The sequence below is a fragment of the Hemicordylus capensis genome, chromosome 3 (assembly GCF_027244095.1).
Source record: "Hemicordylus capensis ecotype Gifberg chromosome 3, rHemCap1.1.pri, whole genome shotgun sequence".
NCBI classification, from domain to species: Eukaryota; Metazoa; Chordata; class Lepidosauria; order Squamata; family Cordylidae; genus Hemicordylus; species Hemicordylus capensis.
The window spans coordinates 120,170,009-120,188,986 of NC_069659.1; the positions used below are offsets into that span (position 1 = coordinate 120,170,009).

At 40.4% G+C, this 18,978-nt stretch overlaps 1 protein-coding gene across 6 annotated transcripts in view; it reads right to left on the minus strand.

The window, feature by feature from the left end:
• Positions 1–10,202: 10,202 nt before the first annotated feature.
• Positions 10,203–18,978, minus strand: part of CLCN4 (chloride voltage-gated channel 4) — a 63,543-nt gene continuing 54,767 nt past the window's right edge. For all 6 annotated transcript variants that reach the window (XM_053307137.1, XM_053307132.1, XM_053307134.1 and 3 more), the window contains one exon: positions 10,203–17,058. In XM_053307137.1, the coding sequence (XP_053163112.1) occupies positions 16,968–17,058 (91 nt within the window). In that variant the 3' untranslated portion in view covers positions 10,203–16,967. The remainder of the gene's footprint in view (positions 17,059–18,978) is intronic.

Genomic DNA, 18,978 nt, shown 5'->3' on the forward strand with positions numbered 1-18,978 from the left:
TTGTTTTGCAAAATTATATAATTTTTTTTAATAGGCACTCACTCTTCGAAGGTTGACTAAAAGGCTTCCAGTATCTTCCACAGAAAATTCTGGCAGTAACAAACAAATTCAGCATTGACTTCATGATAGGATTTGGACACATAACCTTCACATAGCAATCTATAGGTTACCAGATCATATCATATTTTCATTTTGGGCTGACGTCCAGGGCCTCCAAAGCCCCTTGGGGCCCCCAAATCCTCTTCAGTCTGCTCTGGGTGGTGTGGTTGCCTGGCTGAGCATGATAATGCTTAATTGGCAGGGAAAGGGGGCTTTTAGGTCCAGGCTCCAAAATTACCTAGGTGCACCTCTGCATATATCTATATATGGTGTTGATTACAATTTTCTGAAATTCTTAGCCCTTAAACATTCCTACCAAGGATTTTAAAAATCCTGTAGTCTCCCTTTCATATGCAACCAGGGCAGACCCTGCTTAGCTAAGGGGACAAATCATGCTTGCTACCACAAGACAAGCTCTCCTCTTCAGTCCCCAAAATATATTTTTCTCTGCTCCCAAACTCTCTTTCCTTAAACCGCCCCCCCAAATTTTAAGTGAGGATTTGCTCCTCAAGCTTTCTATCTGAACTCTGACAACTCTCATCATTCCCAGTCACAATGACCATGATGGAAGTTGTTGTGATCCAACAATTTCTGGGGACCCAAAGTTGAGAAGCCCTCAGTTATGATACCCTAGTCCAGGGATTCTCAATGTGTGGGTCCCCAGATGTAACTGGACTTCAACTCCCATAATTCCCAATCAAAGTCCAATAGGGCTGGGCATTATGGGAGTTGAAGTCCAGTAACATCTGGGGACCCACACGTTGAGAAACCCTGCCCTAGTCAGTAAGCATTGTCTTCTTGGAGCTGTAACATCTGTTAAAGCCATCTCCCCTGAAACGTCTTCTCCTGATGTGTTGGTTACTAAAGATACCCCCCTTAAACAATAGATAGATAGATAGATAGATAGATAGATAGATAGATAGATAGATAGAGCACTCTAATGTGAAGGAGGTGGGCCATTCAATCTCGAGACTAAGAAAGAGGCAGAGGTGTTGTTGATTTCCATGGGAGTCTACGGGACTCTTTCTGGGCAGCAACAGGCAGATCCTGCAATCCTATAATTCTCTGTCCACTTACCTGGGGGTATGTCCTATTCAATGGGACTGGCTCCCTATTCAATGGGACTGGACCTATTCAATGGGAATTCAATGGGATTGGCTCATTCCGAGTTGGGGGGACTACCCTCTCTTTTCCTCCCAGATGCACTGTTTCTGTAGGAAAGGAGTTATTGAAGTAAATGGTAGACTTGAGGAAATCTCAAGGAGGAAATGTGCTACCCTAACCCTTGCCCCCAACATGCCCATTTGTGAAGCATTAAGTGGACTGTGCACATATCAACAGCTCAAATGATTTCAGAAGACTTCCCATTTCTTTTTTACTGACCCCACCTAAACAACCCCATGTACATTTGCACATCGTGCATTTATTGTTCATGTTAACAATATCTCATTACAAACAAATAAGATGTTGCTACTGATAGAGATTTCTCTCCAGAAGCACAGACCTATATACTTCCAAAGGAAGAAATACAAACTACCCTCCCCATTAGGTCCCCCTCCCCCTTTTCTTTATCTGTGGTAGATTAACTCTTCAGGATGCCTATCATCAAACTGCATTGGTCCAAAGGAGATTCTTATGCTTCCAGGCATCTGGCATCAGCTGAGAGCTTAATCTTTGTGCATTGACTGTCACGCTAGCTCTGGAAGAGGACTCCATACTTCAAGCTGAGCTAGCCCTGTTTGAAAGAATCTCACTGCCTGTCAGTGTGAATTTTAAAATAATCTCTGCTGCAATAGCCTTCCGGGGAACAATAGAAAGTGTTGAAACAAGGCTTCATATAGAGAAGGGGTCATCAAGTGAGAGAGAGGGTGCAGCAAAGGAATGAGAATTTTTATGCAAATAAATATGCTTCTAGCACAGCCTTTGCTGGTATGTTGCCCTAACTGAAGCAAAGCAGAGAATATGAACAAAACACTTTAAAAAGTCAGCTGTTTGTGAGAAGCAGACCAGGAGCTAAAGAATGGGGAGATCCAATATTTAAAGCAATGTGCAGTGCAATCCTATACATGTTTACTCAGAATAAAGTCCCACTGTGTTCAGTGGGACTTATGTCTAGACAACTGTGCATAGGGCCCTAGTGTTATGCTGTAGTTCTATTCATATTTAAAGTCAAACTACAATTAGAGATAATTATCCATTAATTAAAAACAGTTTTATTTTATTTAACGCAGTCAATTGCAGTGGTGATAGGGGAGGAGCTAATCATTTGCTCTGCACCATTATCTCCAAGAGAAATCCAATCACCATGCAAGCAGTTAGCTCTGAGGCAGGGAAATACAGTGGGTTGCCATTTACAGGGCTCAGAGGAGCAACTCTGGGAGGGGGCAATTTAGGTCTGAAAAATGGCACTGGTGAGGGTTGAACCTTTCCCCATAGTTTGACCATGACTTGATAGTATATTTCTTTGAAATCAGTGGGATTTATTTCAGAGTCAATTTGCATAGGAGGACTGGGTTCATGCCAGGAAGGAACACTTAAGCATATATTATAATGCACCTGGGTCTTGAAGGGTTTTTAAAGTCTTCCCAGACCCTGAATAATGCTCTGTGGAACATGCTGCATTGTTATAAATGAAGTGCAGCCTTTTCCGTCGGAAGTATCTTATTGTTCAACAGCCTGAGCAGGATACTTTGAACGGGGTGAGAATCCAATGTGGCTTTCATGTTTTGGTTCTAGTTTAGAGATTTCAGGATGTCGAATAAAGCCATTTTAAAAACTTGAAACAACGCGAATAATAGGTTGAGATTACAAACTAAAATGCTGATCTTGAAATAACTTATTCATTCATAATTGTCTTCCACTGATACACCTGCTTAAAACCATCACTATTTAATCCAGCAAAGTAGCCAGAGATAACTAATTTCTTATATATGAAATAACTATGAATTGTTCTTTGAAGGACTTTGTTCATTTTCAAGCTGCTGCATTACTAGTGGTTAACTTTTAAATCAAGATATAATCTGGCATCAGTTTGTTGGGCCTCAGTCCATCCCCACCTCATTTCTCTTTCAAAGTGGCTGTCTAGCAGTTCATTGCTGTGTAAGTCATGAAGTATGCACAAGTCAGAGAGTGCAATTTTCCAGAGAGAAAAAGGATCTTGATGCAGACTGAACTTTCTTCCCTCCATTCACTAAGCCATGGGTGGTTTGAATGGCCTCTAGCTGTGGGTTCTCCTCTCATTCACATTCCTATTCTACTCCATTGTCTCTTGTCTTCTGGTCTTGGAAGAGCTGACCCTGTGATGTTTCCCTGTTTGTGGTTCTAAGTGGGTTCAGAGAGATCTTATTCTAATTCTCTTTCTAACTAATGGGTCCCAGACCACAGACTGCATACAGCAGCAGACTCCACGCACAAGGCTGCATGCAAGGACTGACGGCTACACAATCTGCTGTGGAACAGATGGCTGGTGCTTGGTTAGAGGGTGAAGGCAGACTATCAGGCATTCCAGCGCAAGTTCACAGTTTGACAAAGACTGAACAACTTGATCTGTAGTCCCTGTGATTGAAAAGCCAAAACAAGATGGAAGATCTCCTTGCTTTGGTAAGATGACTAGATGGCACTAAGATTAAATTGCTCTTATCAACTGTGAAGCACCACCTACCTTGAACTCGAAGAAGCTATAGCTCCCAACATGATTTACACTTTTTACAGAATCAATGCTTCCTAAAGGCCCTTCTTGTGAGACAAATACAATTTTGATGAAAAATGATCAGTTGTACAAAAATGCTGGAGAAACAAGTGGGATGAAGGGGTTGTTGTTGTTGTTGTTGTTGTTGTTGTTTTAATCACCCACCCCCACCCTCTCATATCTGTTCTGCTTTCCCATAAGTGATGTGTAGTGTAGAAGGGCAAGCAAACGTGTACCATTTAGTAGCAGCAACAAATTATTTTCCCCTCCAATTTCCTTCCTCATGCTCACAGGAAAATGGAGACATTATAGCCAAAGTGATTTGTAATTACAACTCCATATTTTGGATGGTTGATAAGTGTCATTTACAGAGTAATCTACAACAAAAAAGTACTTATTTGCTGCCCTGCTAAAAAAAATATAGAGTCTCTTATACTGAGTATTTGAATGCCATCTAGTGGGCTTAAATGGCAATGATAATAATTCATGGATAATGAGTACTTCAGATCCACTAACTAGATAACTGGTCACATGACAATATCAAATACTTAAAAGGGGGCTCACTACTTTGAGACTCTGAGCTGATCACAATAAAAAAATATTATACTACTGCTTCTGGTTACACATTTCTTTTGCTCCTGTAGATTACAAAGAATAGGATTATAACAGCTGGCTCTGACAAAAGGATTGTTTTCATTTGGATTGAAGGGCCCCACAGCATTTTGCCAGCTGCAGAGGCACACCTGATTCTATTGTTGTTAGGCATAATGGTTTCTGAGGAAAAATAAATGAGCAACTGGTCCTGGCACAGCTGTATTTGTAGGTACAGCAACTTACTGTGACTTGCAGTTCTCTCACTGAATATAATTCTTACATTGGTGGAAGCTGGGTAATCTACGAAACCTTAAAAAGGCAGGGAATCTTTATGGTTCCCTCAATTTTGTGTTTGTATTGTATGAACAATACAAACGGGAACAGTGCTTGTTCTGACTCCAGTCAAAATAAAGGTGGGGAGAAAAGTTAAGGTTTGCAGCTGAACCTCTATCCTGTTCAGGAGCTGAACACCAATTTTCATTTAAATATGTCAACATTCAAGAGAGATATCACAATGTATGTTATTTTGTATTTTCTTTCTGCTGTTTAAGAATGGGTGCAGTGGTCAAGTTATTTGAATCAAAGGTAGAATTGTGTCCCAAATGTATATACAAATTTCATTCTGATATCCCAGTGCCATTGCATTGTAAATAAACAGAAAAGAGTCTGAAAGGGAGGTAACACCCTTTTATGTGACCAACCTCAGGACTATGAAGAGTTCCACTGTATTCAACACTAAGTGTAATTATTTGAGATGGGTCATATTCCACAGCACAAGTTATCCAACCACTAATCTTCACTGCCTTTTCTGAGAATGCATTACTCAGCTGCTCAACTATCGCTTGAAGTGAGTAGTCACAACCTCAGCATTCTGCATCAAATCCCCCCTAATTAGCAAGCTGACCTATGCTAATAGCTGAATGATGTATGCTTAATCGGAATATGTGGAAGCTCAGAAAACTTCAGGAAACAAAAAATACCCAGTTTCTTTAGCCGTATTCCATCTTCCCCTCCCAACGCTCTCTTGCTGCCGAGAATTTTAGATTTCCCTTTTGATGTGCACATAATGGGCCACATTCCTAGTAACAGAACTCGCCAGCAAACAATGCAAGGATAATAATCCTTTGGGGGCATTATGTGTATATGTGGCCACTGACAAATGTATTCAACAGAAGCAAGCAACTCCCCCTCTACAACCACGAGAGTTGACTCAATCTTGCATATAAAGCAGTCTGAGGAGAGAGTACTTAGTTGCTTCCCCCATCCCCCAGCCCTGAGCTTTTACCCAACTCTGTTTGGATTAAGACAGGCTACTTAATCTTTAAAATATGTGTTTCCATAACAAAGGATAGATCATGCATAAATTCTTCATATTGCTGGGCAAGCCAAAGACCGAGCACAGGGCCTCTGGAAATTCCCCCACAAGGTGCCGTGGGCTAACATTGTTTTGTGCTTCGGAATTCTTTTTCCAGTGAAATGCTGCATTGACAAGATGCCATGAAAAGCTACCCCAATTAACCACTTCTGGCCTGAGAAGAACTTGCAGCTGCAGTGTCCCTGCGGCCGGCCCCGTCCGTGCCTTTCTTTTGCCTTTAGTCACAGCTGAGCTGCAGAAAGGCCCACAGGGTGGGTTGGGGTGTAGCCTGCAGGATGCATAGTGTGTGGGGATGTGTAGAGGGAGTCTACAGGGGGAAGTGATGAGAAGTGTTTAAAGGTATGTAATTGTTTGGCTGGGCAGGAAGCAGTGATTTGAGTTCGTATATCTGTGCCACCAGAGGATAGTCTTTGAACTGGATTGGTTCCCTGACTGCATGATTAACCATATTTGGACACCACAGACTGTTTGGAGGAGAAATAAAGGAGAAAAAAATGGGGTGAGCGCACTCATTGCTCTATTTTCAGAGCGGGAAATAAGGCAAAGGGGCCGCCTTGAAAGGGAAGACAGGTGAGAAAGACGGTGTGGGGGAAATGAAGGAATAATACGTTCATTTCAGAAACAGAACACCAGGCAACATTCAGCCTAACAAAAAGTGCTTGAACAACAAAGTTGCCTGCCTGCAAGAAAATCACATTGCTGTGAAAAAATCTCTTGCACTTTTGCAGAGACATTCCCTGCAGCGTATACAGACTAAGGAAGAGATTTCCCAGCAGGATGCACAGCACAGGATGAGGACTCTCTTGTGCACCCACGAGCAGGGGTGTAGCTATTATTGAGCAGATGGGTTCAGACATCCTGGGCTCCCCACGTCCACCCCTCCCTATTTTCTTCATTATCTCCCTCACTCCGAGGTGCTGCCGGGGAGATGGGTGAACATGGGCCCCCTCTACCCTAGCTACACCCCTGGGCACAAGGATGCAGCTAGTGCCACCTTCCCTTATTTCTCCCAGAGTCTGGGAAATTACAGGCCTGTTAGCTTCATGTCCATTCCAGGCAAACTGATGGAAAGCATCCTCAAGGGTAAAATTGTAAAGCACATAGAAGAACAGGCCCTGCTGGGAGTGAGCCAGCATGGCTTCCGCAAAGGTAAATCTTGCCTGACCAACCTTTTGGACTTCTTTGAGAGTGTCAACAAGTGTGTGGATAAAAGTGATCCAGTTGATATAGTATACCTGGGCTTCCAAAAAGCTTCCAACAAAGTTCTTCATCAAAGACTCCTGAGGAAACTTAGCGGTCATGGGATAAGGGGACAAGTACATGTGTGGATTGCTAACTGGTTGAAGGACAGGAAACAGAGAGTAGGGATAAATGGAGAGTTTTTACAATGGAGGGAAGTAAGAAGTGGGGTCCCCCAGGGATCTGTACTGGGACCGGTGCTTTAAAATTTATTCATAAATAATCTAGAAGCAGGGGTAAGCAGCGAGGTGGCCAAATTTGTAGATTATACCAAACTCTTTCAGGCAGTGAAATCCAAAACTGATTGCGAGGAGCTCCAAAAGGATCTCTCCAAATTGGGTGAGTGGGTAACAAATGGCAAATGCAGTTCAATGTTGGCAAGTGTAAAATGATGCGCATTGGGACGAAAAACCTCAAATTCATGTATACGTTGATGGGATCTGAGCTGTCGGTGACTGACCAGGAGAGGGATCTTGGAATCGTGGTGGATAGCTCGTTAAAAGTGTCGACTCAATGTGCGGCAGCTGTGAAAAAGGCCAATTCCATGCTAGGGATCATTAGGAAAGGGATGAAAAATAAAACTGTTAATATTATAATGCCCTTATACAAAACTATGGTGCAGCCACACTTGGGAGTACTGTGTACAGTTCTGGTCACATCTAAAAAAGGACATTGTAGAACTGGAAAAGGTGAAGAAGAGGGCAACCAAGAGCACCTTGGCTACAACACCTGGGGCTATTTAGTTTAGAAAAAAGATGACTGTGGGGAAACATGATAGAGGTCTATAAAATCATGTATAGTGTGGAGAAAGTGGAGAAAGAGAAATTCTTCTCCCTCTCACATAACACTAGAACCAGGAGTCATCCCATGAAATTGATTGCCAAGAAATTTGGGACCAAGAAACAGAAGTATTTTTTCACACAATGCATAATCAACTTGTGGAATTCTCTGCCACAAGATGTGGTTACAGCCAGCAACCTGGATGACTTTAAGAGGGGTTTGGATAACTTCATGGAGGAGAGGTCAATCAATGGCTACTAGTCAGAGGGCTATAGACTATATTGTTGCTTTATAGTGGAAATATCTTTTAGAGTTAGCTATGTGTGGTTTGATATTTATTAGTGTTTTATATGCAAAGTTTTTTGTCAACAGTTTTCAGATAGCTAATAGGATTGCATACTGATGATTCATTGCTTTGTATATGGAGAGTTTTGTCATTTTTATAATTATGTAAGTTTTAGTCAGGATTATTTATTTTATTTATTTTTACATTTATATCCCGCTCTTCCTCCAAGGAGCCCAGAGCAGTGTACTACATACTTAAGTTTCTCCTCACAACAACCCTGTGAAGTAGGTTAGGCTGAGAGAGAAGTGACTGGCCCAGAGTCACCCAGCTAGTATCATGGCTGAATGGGGATTTGAACTCAGGTCTCCCCGGTCCTAGTCCAGCACTCTGACCACTACACCATGCTGGCTCCTATATAATTATATAAGTGAGGAACAGCTACAAAATAAAGACAATACCAATTTATTAAGCACCTTTGGCTTTCTTTCCTTCTTCCTGAACAGAGTAGCCAATCAAGTTTTTGAAGGAAGTTTTTGAAGGAAGTCTGAAAGAGCATTTCACAGCCTTGTTAGAGGCTATGAAGATATGAAGCTTTAATTTATTTCTTAAAAACTTTATATCCCTCCTTTCTCAAAATGCAGGTTACAACAGTCAATAAAACAGTACAATTTGTGAAAATAATGAATTGCTAAAACATAAATAAATTAGAAATTGCACCACCACAGGGAGAGAGAAATCCAGCTGAAAAAGATGCTTCCATAGCAGCCTGAAGAAGATACATTTAAACAGAGACATCTCCCCACTCTCTGCATCAATGATTGTCAAAGAGTACAAGTTAGAGCTCCTATGGAAGGGAGGTCCATAGGGCTTACTGGCTTACCTACTGTGTGGCACCCTGTAGATGGATGAGCAGGAAATGTGCACTGGTTCTGTGTGAGTCCAAACCCCATCCAAGCTGGAAGTGAGCTCAGAGAGGCTCCATGGCTTCTAAGAAGCCAACTACTTTCCTCATGGAAAAGAGAACTTCCCCTTTACAATATCTTGGTGAAAAACAGAGCTTCAGTTTCCAGCTCGACTGGTAGAAACTTAACACACCTTACACACTCAGGAAAGGAAAAATGGAGAAGGAAATGTAAAAGACTCCCAAGGGCCATGGGAGGATGTGTCTCCCTCAATAGTCACCTTGTCCAGGTGAGAGGTCACAAAGGATGGGCTTTAAGAACGAAGCTGGGATGTGAGGAAAGCATAGCAGTTTCCAGAACAAATCCACAGAGCTTCTCTGCCCCTGAAATGTTTAGGTATGTAAGACATTGCCAAAAATGATTCTCTTATGCACGGCTGCCAGGCAACCTTGTGATAAAGGTGACACATGTAAGAGGAGCTCTCTAATTCCTTTCCAATACTGAACTGGAAGTTATTTTGAGTATTCCCTCATTAAGCATCTAGAAATAGCATATTCACCTGAAACATCAGCACTGCAAAGGTATATTTTGTAAAATAACAACAACTGCATCCATAAACACCCCATTGTATATAAAGATCTCCCGTTCTGATATAAAATGTTTGGCTGAATTGGGCGGTTGGACTGACTCCAAATTGATGACCAGTTCTGTCAAGGGCAGAATATGCCAACAATGTGTTAAAAGGATGTACCAGTCCTAGTTGCAGATGTTGATTTTTCAGGCAACCTTCTCACACTTGGAAATGGAGCTGGGAGTAAATGTAGAAATCTGTGTCCATATCAACCCCATTCTTGCTGGATCAGGTAACTGTAACTTAAAAATTAGCCTAAAACAGAACTAGGCTTTGATCCAGTCCAGCATGGAAACAGTAGCAGCCTGCCCACCTTCAATTGCTATTTTTAGGAGGCTGGGTTTTTTTCAGGATGATGGAAAAGGGAAATCCACCCTCCTCTGCTGGGCCTATGGCTTTGTGTAAGGTTCTTATGTCCGTTAAAGCTGCATTATGCTGTTCATTCTTGGCCGTGAATTTGCTGTTTGATGTTGTTCTTGGTTTTTAAATATATTTTATGTTCTGGTTTTGTTTTGTTTTTTTGTTTTTTTTGTTCTGAGTTTGAATATTTTTGTTATTCTGATTGTAAGATTGTGCACCACATTGAGAACTCTTTTAGAGGTAGAAGGTAGCCTAGAATACACTTTTATTTTCAAAAATAAAAATAATATTCCATAAGAAAGCAACATAACTGTCTCCAGCAACACATAAATAGCCAAGTACAGGCATCACGCGAAGCCATTACAAGAAATAGGACACCTGTGTGCACGTACCATATCCCAATACAGTACTTGGCTTGGAGTGTGTGACCAAGCAAAGTTCCTTCATTAAGTGAAAGGGGAAGAGAAAATGGAATGTGCACACAGGTCACCCATTCCCCATAAAGGTCTGTGAACAAATGCTGAGGACAGAACTTGGGTCTGCTATGCTGTATGGAGGGGATGAAAGCCTATTATTTTTACCATTACATTATTCCAGTAAATAAGTTTGGGTATTAACTCATCCATAAGATGAGCTACGTTTACTAGTCTGCCACTGGAATGGAAATCTTATGCTTTGTCAGTTAGATCTAGCCAAAATATACGCTTAACACAAATTACATACTGAATTTTCATCAGTAATTATCAAATGTTTATTCACCCATTTGGTCTGATATCATCTCATTTCAATAGGTTGCAAATCATTTGAAGTACAGCATTGGCAAAAAAAAAAACACCACACATTTATCTGACTAGCCTTATTCTTTAGTCAACCATGTTCAAATAAAAATACCTTTTGGTTCTTCAGAATCAATTAAATGAATTGGGGTTTTATCTATATCTTCTGGAGTTCTTCCAATAATACTTGAGGTCTATCGTAGGATGATATATGAACTTAAAAGCACTGTCTGGTATCTGTGGAAAGAGCTTGCACAAATTAATTCTCTTAGCCTGTAAATATTTTATTGAATTGTTTGCCTAGTGTTGAAAAATCTTTAGGGTGAGTTTGCAGTCATTCTTATGTCTGCATATAAAAACAAATGTAGTGAAGTATAGGCCAAAGTTCCACTTTGCTCAGAGGCTTTACATATTTGCCTATAAAAGTCATGTTCCAAAAAATGATAACCCTTAGACCCGACAACATTGTGGATTATATCCAGTGTGAATTACTAATGCGTTAGATTTTATTTACAGAACGCAGACCAATGAAATGAGGACTCCCCCAAAATGCTTTCAATTATCTATAAGTAAGTTATATATATGAATTACCCATACATTACTTTTACCTGTGTTCTAGAGCTGAAACAAATTTTGTGCACAAGATTCTTTGGATATTTTTTTTTTCTAGGTTGAGTTGAACATTTTCTGTAGGGATGTGTTAGGATCCTTTCAGCACCTCTTTGGAAAGGTGCTGAACCGATGCAGTCTCCAACAGCCAAAAAGTTTCAGTGCAGGGCGAGGGGTACTTTAAAAGGAGGCAGGCAGGTCCTCCCTGCTCCTCCGGTAAGCCACCGCTGCCCCATCACGGCGCTGTCATTCTCTCGATCTAACTTGGAAGCAGAAGCAGCATTGCTGTCCCCTTTTAACTGCCGTGCCCCACCGATGGGATGCTGCTCCCAGCAACCCTTGTGCAGCATCGTTACGCAAATGGTGTTGATGCATGCACGAACGCCATTTGGGTGGCCAGCATGCTGTTGCTGACCACGCAAATTGCATAGGCGCATGCATCCGCAGTTTAAAGGGGACAGCAGTGCAGCGGCTGCTTTCAAGTTAGATTTCAAGAACGACAGTGCTGCGATGGGCAGCTGTGGTTCACCAGAGGAGCAGGTAGGACTTCCCTGCCTCCTTTTAAAGGTACCCCTCCCCACCTCCTGGGATATGGATGAAGCATTTCATGCACATCCCTAAATTTTCTGTAGTAGAGTCAATGGTATATAGCAGGGTTTCTCAGCGTGTGGGTCCCCAGATGTAATTGGACTTCAACTCCCATAATCCCCAGCCCCAGTGGCCTTTGGTTGGGAATTATGGGAGTTGAAGTCCACTTACATCTGGGGACCCACACATTGAGAATCCCTGGTATATAGCATTGGGGAATATTGTTAACCAATATGGAATGGTATATTACAATATTTTTAAAATTGGGGGGGAACATTTTCCTTATTGACATGTTTGACAAGGTACCCCAAGCATCTGCTACATGCATCTCAGCATGTTGCATAACTTCCAAGGGCACATTATTATAACTTACTTGAAGAAACCTGCAATGGATCTGTCAGTTAGCTAACCTCAGACCTGTTTCCAGTCTTCCATTGTTGGGCAAAGTGATTGAGTGTGTGGTGGCCTCTCAGCTGCAGGCAGTTTTGGATGATATAGGTTATCTAGTGCCCAATTCAAACTGGCTTTCGAGCTGGTTGTGGGGTTGAGACTGCCTTGGTCAGCCTGATGGGCGATATCCAACTAGGTATTGACCAAGTGTAACTCTGCTGATCCTTTTGGATCTCTTGGTGGCTTTCGATACCATTGACCATGGTATCCTTCTGGGTCGCCCAAGGGAGGTGGGATTGGGTAGCATTGCTTTACAGTGGTTCCGTTCCTACCTATCCTGTAGATTCCAGATTATGTTGCTTGGAGCTTGATGCTCTCTAAAGAGCAACAGAATTACTGTATGGAGTCCCACAAGGCTCCATACTGTCTCCAATGCTCTTTAATATCAGCATGAAATTGCTGGAAGAGATCATCATGAGGTTTGGTGCAGGGTGTTAATAATATGCAGATGACACCCAGATCTATTTCTCCTTATTCACCTCATCAGGAAATGGCATAACGTCCCTAAATGCTTGCTTGCAGGTGGTAATAGGCTGGATAACAAACTGAATTTGAATCCAAACAAGATGGGGGTACTGATTGTGTGGGGTCAGGACCTGAGAGATGGTTTAGATCTGCCTGTTCTGAAAAGGGTTACACTCCACATAATAACAAGTATGTACCTTGGAAGTGCTCCTGGATCCCAAACTCTCTCTGGTTTCTTGGTTTGAGGCAGGAGAGCTTTTTATCAGATTTGGCTACACCCATTTCTGGCTCATTTGGAGGCAACTCAGGACCAGACCTTCTCAGTGGCTGCCACAGGCTTCAGAATGCACTTTCTGTCAAAATAAGAGCTTCTTCATCTCAATTACTTTTTAAGAGATCCTTAAAACAACTGTTTTAAAACTGATTTCTGATTTCTTAAAATCAGAAAACTGATTTCTTAAAACAACTGTTTTCTTGGGCTTTTTATTAAAATTGATTTCAAACTTAAATTTTAACCTGTGAAATTGTTTTGTTTTTACTGTTTATATTTGTTGTGTTTTAAATTATGTGCACTGCCTAGAAATACACATATCGGGCGGTATATAAATATGATAAACAAACAAACAATAAATAAATATTGAAGTACTTTCACCATCACACATTGTGAACTGAGAATGGATCGTCAAACACATCCAACAACCCTCTATGTTTGTGTGTTGTAAAAGATCAGTAGCAGCTGCCAAGTTGTCTTTAAGGAAATTTTGTCTGTCAGTACTGATCTTCTCAACAATCTGCTTCCAAAGAACCCCAAGTTCCTTAAGAAACAGATTGAAAACCACTTGGTATATCATATTTGATTGCATTTGATTACTGGTACCAAGTAATATTTAATGTATGAGAGAATTTGAATGTGGTAGCATTTTTATCTGACAGCATTTTATAATATGCAATAATTATCCTTGACAGCTTGTATCATATTTGAATCGGCCAAAATCAAAATAGTTAAGATATGCCAAAAAAGTTTCAAGCGTTCAAATATAACTTCTGAAGAAGGAAAAAGGACATCAAAAATTCTCAAATCTTAATGTCAAAACTGGAAAATGCAGTGAATTTCAAATATTCATAAAGACTCATTTATGTTGGTGTTTGCAGATACAAGAAAGATTGCAAGAAGTAATATGAACTATCCAGGAATTTGAAGATGGCAAATGAAAACTGCTTTAAATACATTTTAAAGAGATTGAATTTCTTCCTCACCAGAGTAGAAAGTGAATTACATATACGTTCCAAATGTAATTTTGATAATTGTGCTCCATGGATTTGAGGAACAGTAGATTTATATTTCTGGGATATAAAGTGCAAGTTCTCCAAATTAGAGTGTCATTAATCAGTATTCTCTTTTTAAGATATTGAAGCAAAAATATACTCAAAATAGGAGTTACATTACACTGTCTAGTTTAATGTGGGACAATTGCAACAGACCATGATGTATACTAATTTAGATGTAGAACTACATAAACATACAACCTTGTATAAATGAGTGTGTTCCAAAATATTCAAGTATGTCTAATGAATGTATGCAGGCACCTGCATGTATGAACTAGCAACTAGAAATATTAGTGAACAGTTCCTTGCATGCTCAGAATGCAAAGGTACAAATGTATGGTCAAGGCTGGGCATTTCAACAAGTCTGGATTCTCCACGAGGAGGGATATGAAAAGAGGAAGGTAGCTATTTCAACAATTTCCCAGCATAATTTCCCAAGAAAAAAGCTAAGTTATTGCTTTCAACTTGGAGGATGTTACTAAAGTATAACAATATATAAAACCCGAAATCTCTAATGCTTTTTAAAAAATAGTTTTGTGGTGCTTTTGTAATATAATCCTGGGATAGAAAAATAAGCATTTTTCCAGGGTCTCACACATCAGCACCACCTTAACTATTACAATAAAAATTCACTGCTACATTACATTTTGAGATAAAATTATTGTCAGATTAACATTAGCATAGGGCTTCTACTTCCTATGCTCAAACTGTCTGGATCTGTGATGCTGTTGGTTATTATTCAGGCCATGTGCTTTGCAGAAGGATCCGTTTGGCTTTTTGACAGCTTTGTCATATGCAAAGGGTACAGCGTAGCAAAACAGATGCACTGGGGTTGCCCAGGCAGTTTACTGCTTCCAGAGCATAGCCTCCTCCATGACTGAAAATGTGCCATCATTCATTGACTGATGTGCCTTCTAAATTCTACTGCCATGCTGTCATAAGCAGCATAATATCCAACCTACTTTGACAGGTAGCTCAAGATCAAGGATACTGTGGAAGGGCAAGAGTTTGGCACAGCCCAACATACCCCCCAAAGGCAGCATATAAATGTGCTGGGCAGCAAGCTGATCCACAAACCACTCATGTTAATGGGAATACAGCTGGTTTAACTCCAAGTAATATCCTACACTAATTTGCAAGGCTGTCTGCTAGCTAGTATCTCTACTTTCCAATGTATGTGGAGTTCTGTTTTGGCTTTCTTCTGACTCTCATTCTTCTAGTAGCAAATGACAAGATAGGAGAGGTAAGACAAAAAAGAACCAGGAATAAAAGTCGCAAGTAAAACTTTGCCTCCTTTTCACGGAAATACAGGACTTGCTACACAACTAACGTGTCCAGTACAAGCAGTGTAAAGATTGACTCAGCTGTAAAATAAACATCACAGTTGTCTTCTGTCACAGCCTCCAAGCAAGTGCAAACAATTTCAAACTGGTGGAATGGGAAATGAACTAGAAACTGCAGCAGTGCATTTATCATAAAGAAAACATGGTTAACATTATTTTATACTGTAAAAATTTAAAATTACATTGAACCAAATATGATGCAACATTTGCATAGAGAAGTAATAAATACTAATACCTTTTCTGTGCATTATTAAGATTAAGGGGAAAAAACCTTACTTGAAAGACAAAAGTCCAATTTTCAAGTTCCTTGTTGACATTCTAATGTAGCCATGGTGTAACATCTATATGTCATGTGCCCTCAAGAATGTTTAAGATTATTCCTTAGGATGTGGTCAGTCTCAACTCTTATTGTGTCAGAGTTCAGAATTTTGCATGCTTTCCATGCAAAAATAACAGATAAAAGTCCCATCATGTGATTTCAACATGTCACAAATAATTCTGACAACTGGGCTTTTGTCTTTCAGTTAAGTAGCTGAGTACTGTAGCATAAAGCAGAGAGCAAAGTGAAAAACTGTTAACTAAACCACAGCTTTAACTCTGCTTTGTCTCTTTACTTCTACAAAAATAGGCAAAAGCAATACTCCCCCCCACAAAGGTTATACATTCCTTGAAAATATTTATTGAAAGTTATTCTTCTTTAGTGTAATCCATTAACACATACGTGTGAACTCAAGTAATGGAAAGAATATGGCTGGTATGCAGTTGTTTTGAACACAATACTTTCCAATTATCATTATACTATATTTATAAATATGCTTCCTATTTTTCCACCCCTCTCACAAGTTGGTGATGGTCCTCCATGCTTCCAGGTCTTTGTCAACACAACCCGTATTATACTTATGCATGTACCAGTCATGCAATTACGTAGCTCACGCAGGAGCTACATGTTACTCTCACTGTAGGATTCATCCTGGTGGTGAATTTCCCACCTTGAAGCCAGATATCATTGCACTTAACTTGTGATTCACATCTGTCATATATTAAATTCCCTTGCTCTCTCTATGATGATATGTACTGAATAACTCAATGTGATGATGATCCTGAACCATGAAATAAGTGCTGCTCAATAATACAGCAAAGAAAGGGAATCTGGATAGGTGATGATCATGGGAATGACGATTCGCATGACAGGGATAATGTGTAAGCCAGGCCTCAGTCAGTAGAAACACTTTCATATCTGCAACTGAACAGTTTCCAAACTCCTCTACTCAGCTTTAACTCTAATGTTGCATTCAATCTAAACTCTCATAATTTTCCTTTGGTTCTGCCATGGATATGCTTCTTTATTTAAATCTCCTTGTTTTAAAAAAAAGATGAAGTGCTATACAAAACTCTTCCATTAGTCCAGTAAAGGTCCCTTAGAAGTTTAGATTCCAGCCTGTTCTCTAGTACCAGCCTAATTAAACATGATGGATTCAGGGTCTTGATTTGCCATTTGAGCCATATGCCTTAACACGTCCTTTTTTGTTATGATGCCCAGAAGCTTCCTGGAAAAAAAGAAGGAAAGAACTGAAATAGGTCATTGATCACCAGCCTGTCTCATCCATTTTCCAAGTTCTGCTGCAGGCAAAACTTTGCTACAATGAACTGAACCATTTAAAAAATACTGTCTTGCTTCCTTTAAAACCACTAAAAGGACATTTTGGAAGGTCACAATGTCCACTAATTAATATAAACATTATAGTTTGTGGAAAACTCACTACTCAGAAGCCACCAATTATTTATTATATTCAGGGGGGGTGCTTTCATTTGATTTCATTGCCTTTGGCAAAATGAAGACCTGCTACATTCCCGCTAGCTGCATTCCTCAATGCACTGAGCTGTGGCTGGTCCTTGCCAGTCAAGATCACACAGGCATCCTCACAACATCCTCTATCAGAAACTGTTTGCGGGGACATTTGAGCACCTCCAGGCCAAGACAGATTAAGCTCCATCTAGGACAGAGCACAGATAGCTAGAAGCATCTCAAATGACTTGCAGTCAAAGGCCTCTGGACTGTGACTTGTGTTCTGAAGAATCGTCTTAAAAAGGGAAGATTTTTAAAAGGCAGTTGCATTATATATGCACAAGCAGGGATCCTTAAACACAAAAAGGATGCAATATTTCAAGGACTATTCCATTCAATGTTCATATATACAAATAAGGTTACAATCCAATGCACATTTCGCTGGAAGCAAGCCTCATCAAACTTAGTGGGACAAACTTTTGAGTAAAGATGGACGGGATTCTGCTGCTAGCGTATGAATTGTTTCAGCCATAGGTCTTAATGGCCACCATGAAAATTTAACCAGCACAAGAGCTTATTAACAAAATAGTAGAAACAAAGGCTGACATGTTGGACAAGGTTATGTAAGTGTTTTTCCAATGTAAGCTGTGCTCCCAAAATGCAGGTGCACAACTTTAAGTACAAAAGTTGCACACCTGCACACTTCAATTAACCCATGGTTGGTTTGTTTTTTTTGTCTGTTTGTTTGATTTTAACATTTATATCCCGCTCTTCCTCCAAGGAGCCCAGAGCAGTGTACTACATACTTAAGTTTCTCCTCACAACAACCTTGTGAAGTAGGTTAGGCTGAGAGAGAATTGACTGGCCCAGAGTCACCCAGCAAGTATCATGGCTGAATGGGGATTTGAACTCGGGTCTCCCCAGTCCTAGTCCAGCAGTGTAACTACTACATCATGCTGGTTGCCATTCTAACACTGGCCACTCTTGATAATCTATAAAATTTTCGATGGGTGGCATTCAGACCTCTGGCAGAGCAGTATGTTGCAACTGGTAGTTCATTGCAAGAGCAGAAGAAACACTGCACTCATGCAAAGACACTTCCACTTCGGTAAGAAGCTTTTGTATGGGGTGCAGTTCTGATCTGCTCTGTTGATTGTTCCATCAAAAGCTTAGATGCCACCTATTATCTAATGAAATGTCAAACAAAGTACATTCTTAAGCAAATGTATTGGGATTACAGTCTAGGGTGGTGGTTATGATCATCATCATAATCATGGAGGTATTTAAAGGCTGTTACAGTCTGGCAAAGCAAAGTTCACATACAGGTAGCTTTAGGGTAAAAATCTGATTAATTCATCCAGAGTCAGACAGATTCCATACTATCAGAAAGTATAAATTATTAGACTTAGAAGTCACTCTTTCAATACTATCTTGCCTTCTAGTTCAACTGTGAAATGAATGCCCAAAGCACCCAAGCTTGAAAGTGTTCTTTATAAGATGGTACATTAGTGGTTCCATCACTGAAGCTTGACCTGTATTGTGGCTTCAGACTGTTCAGAATCTAATTTGAGTTTCTGAGGGACATAGTCTGCATTCCTCACAAGGTCACTGTCGCACTTGAGTTAGCTTCTATCTCTTATTTTTAATTCTTTTCCAGCCTAGATCCCCAAGTCATACACAT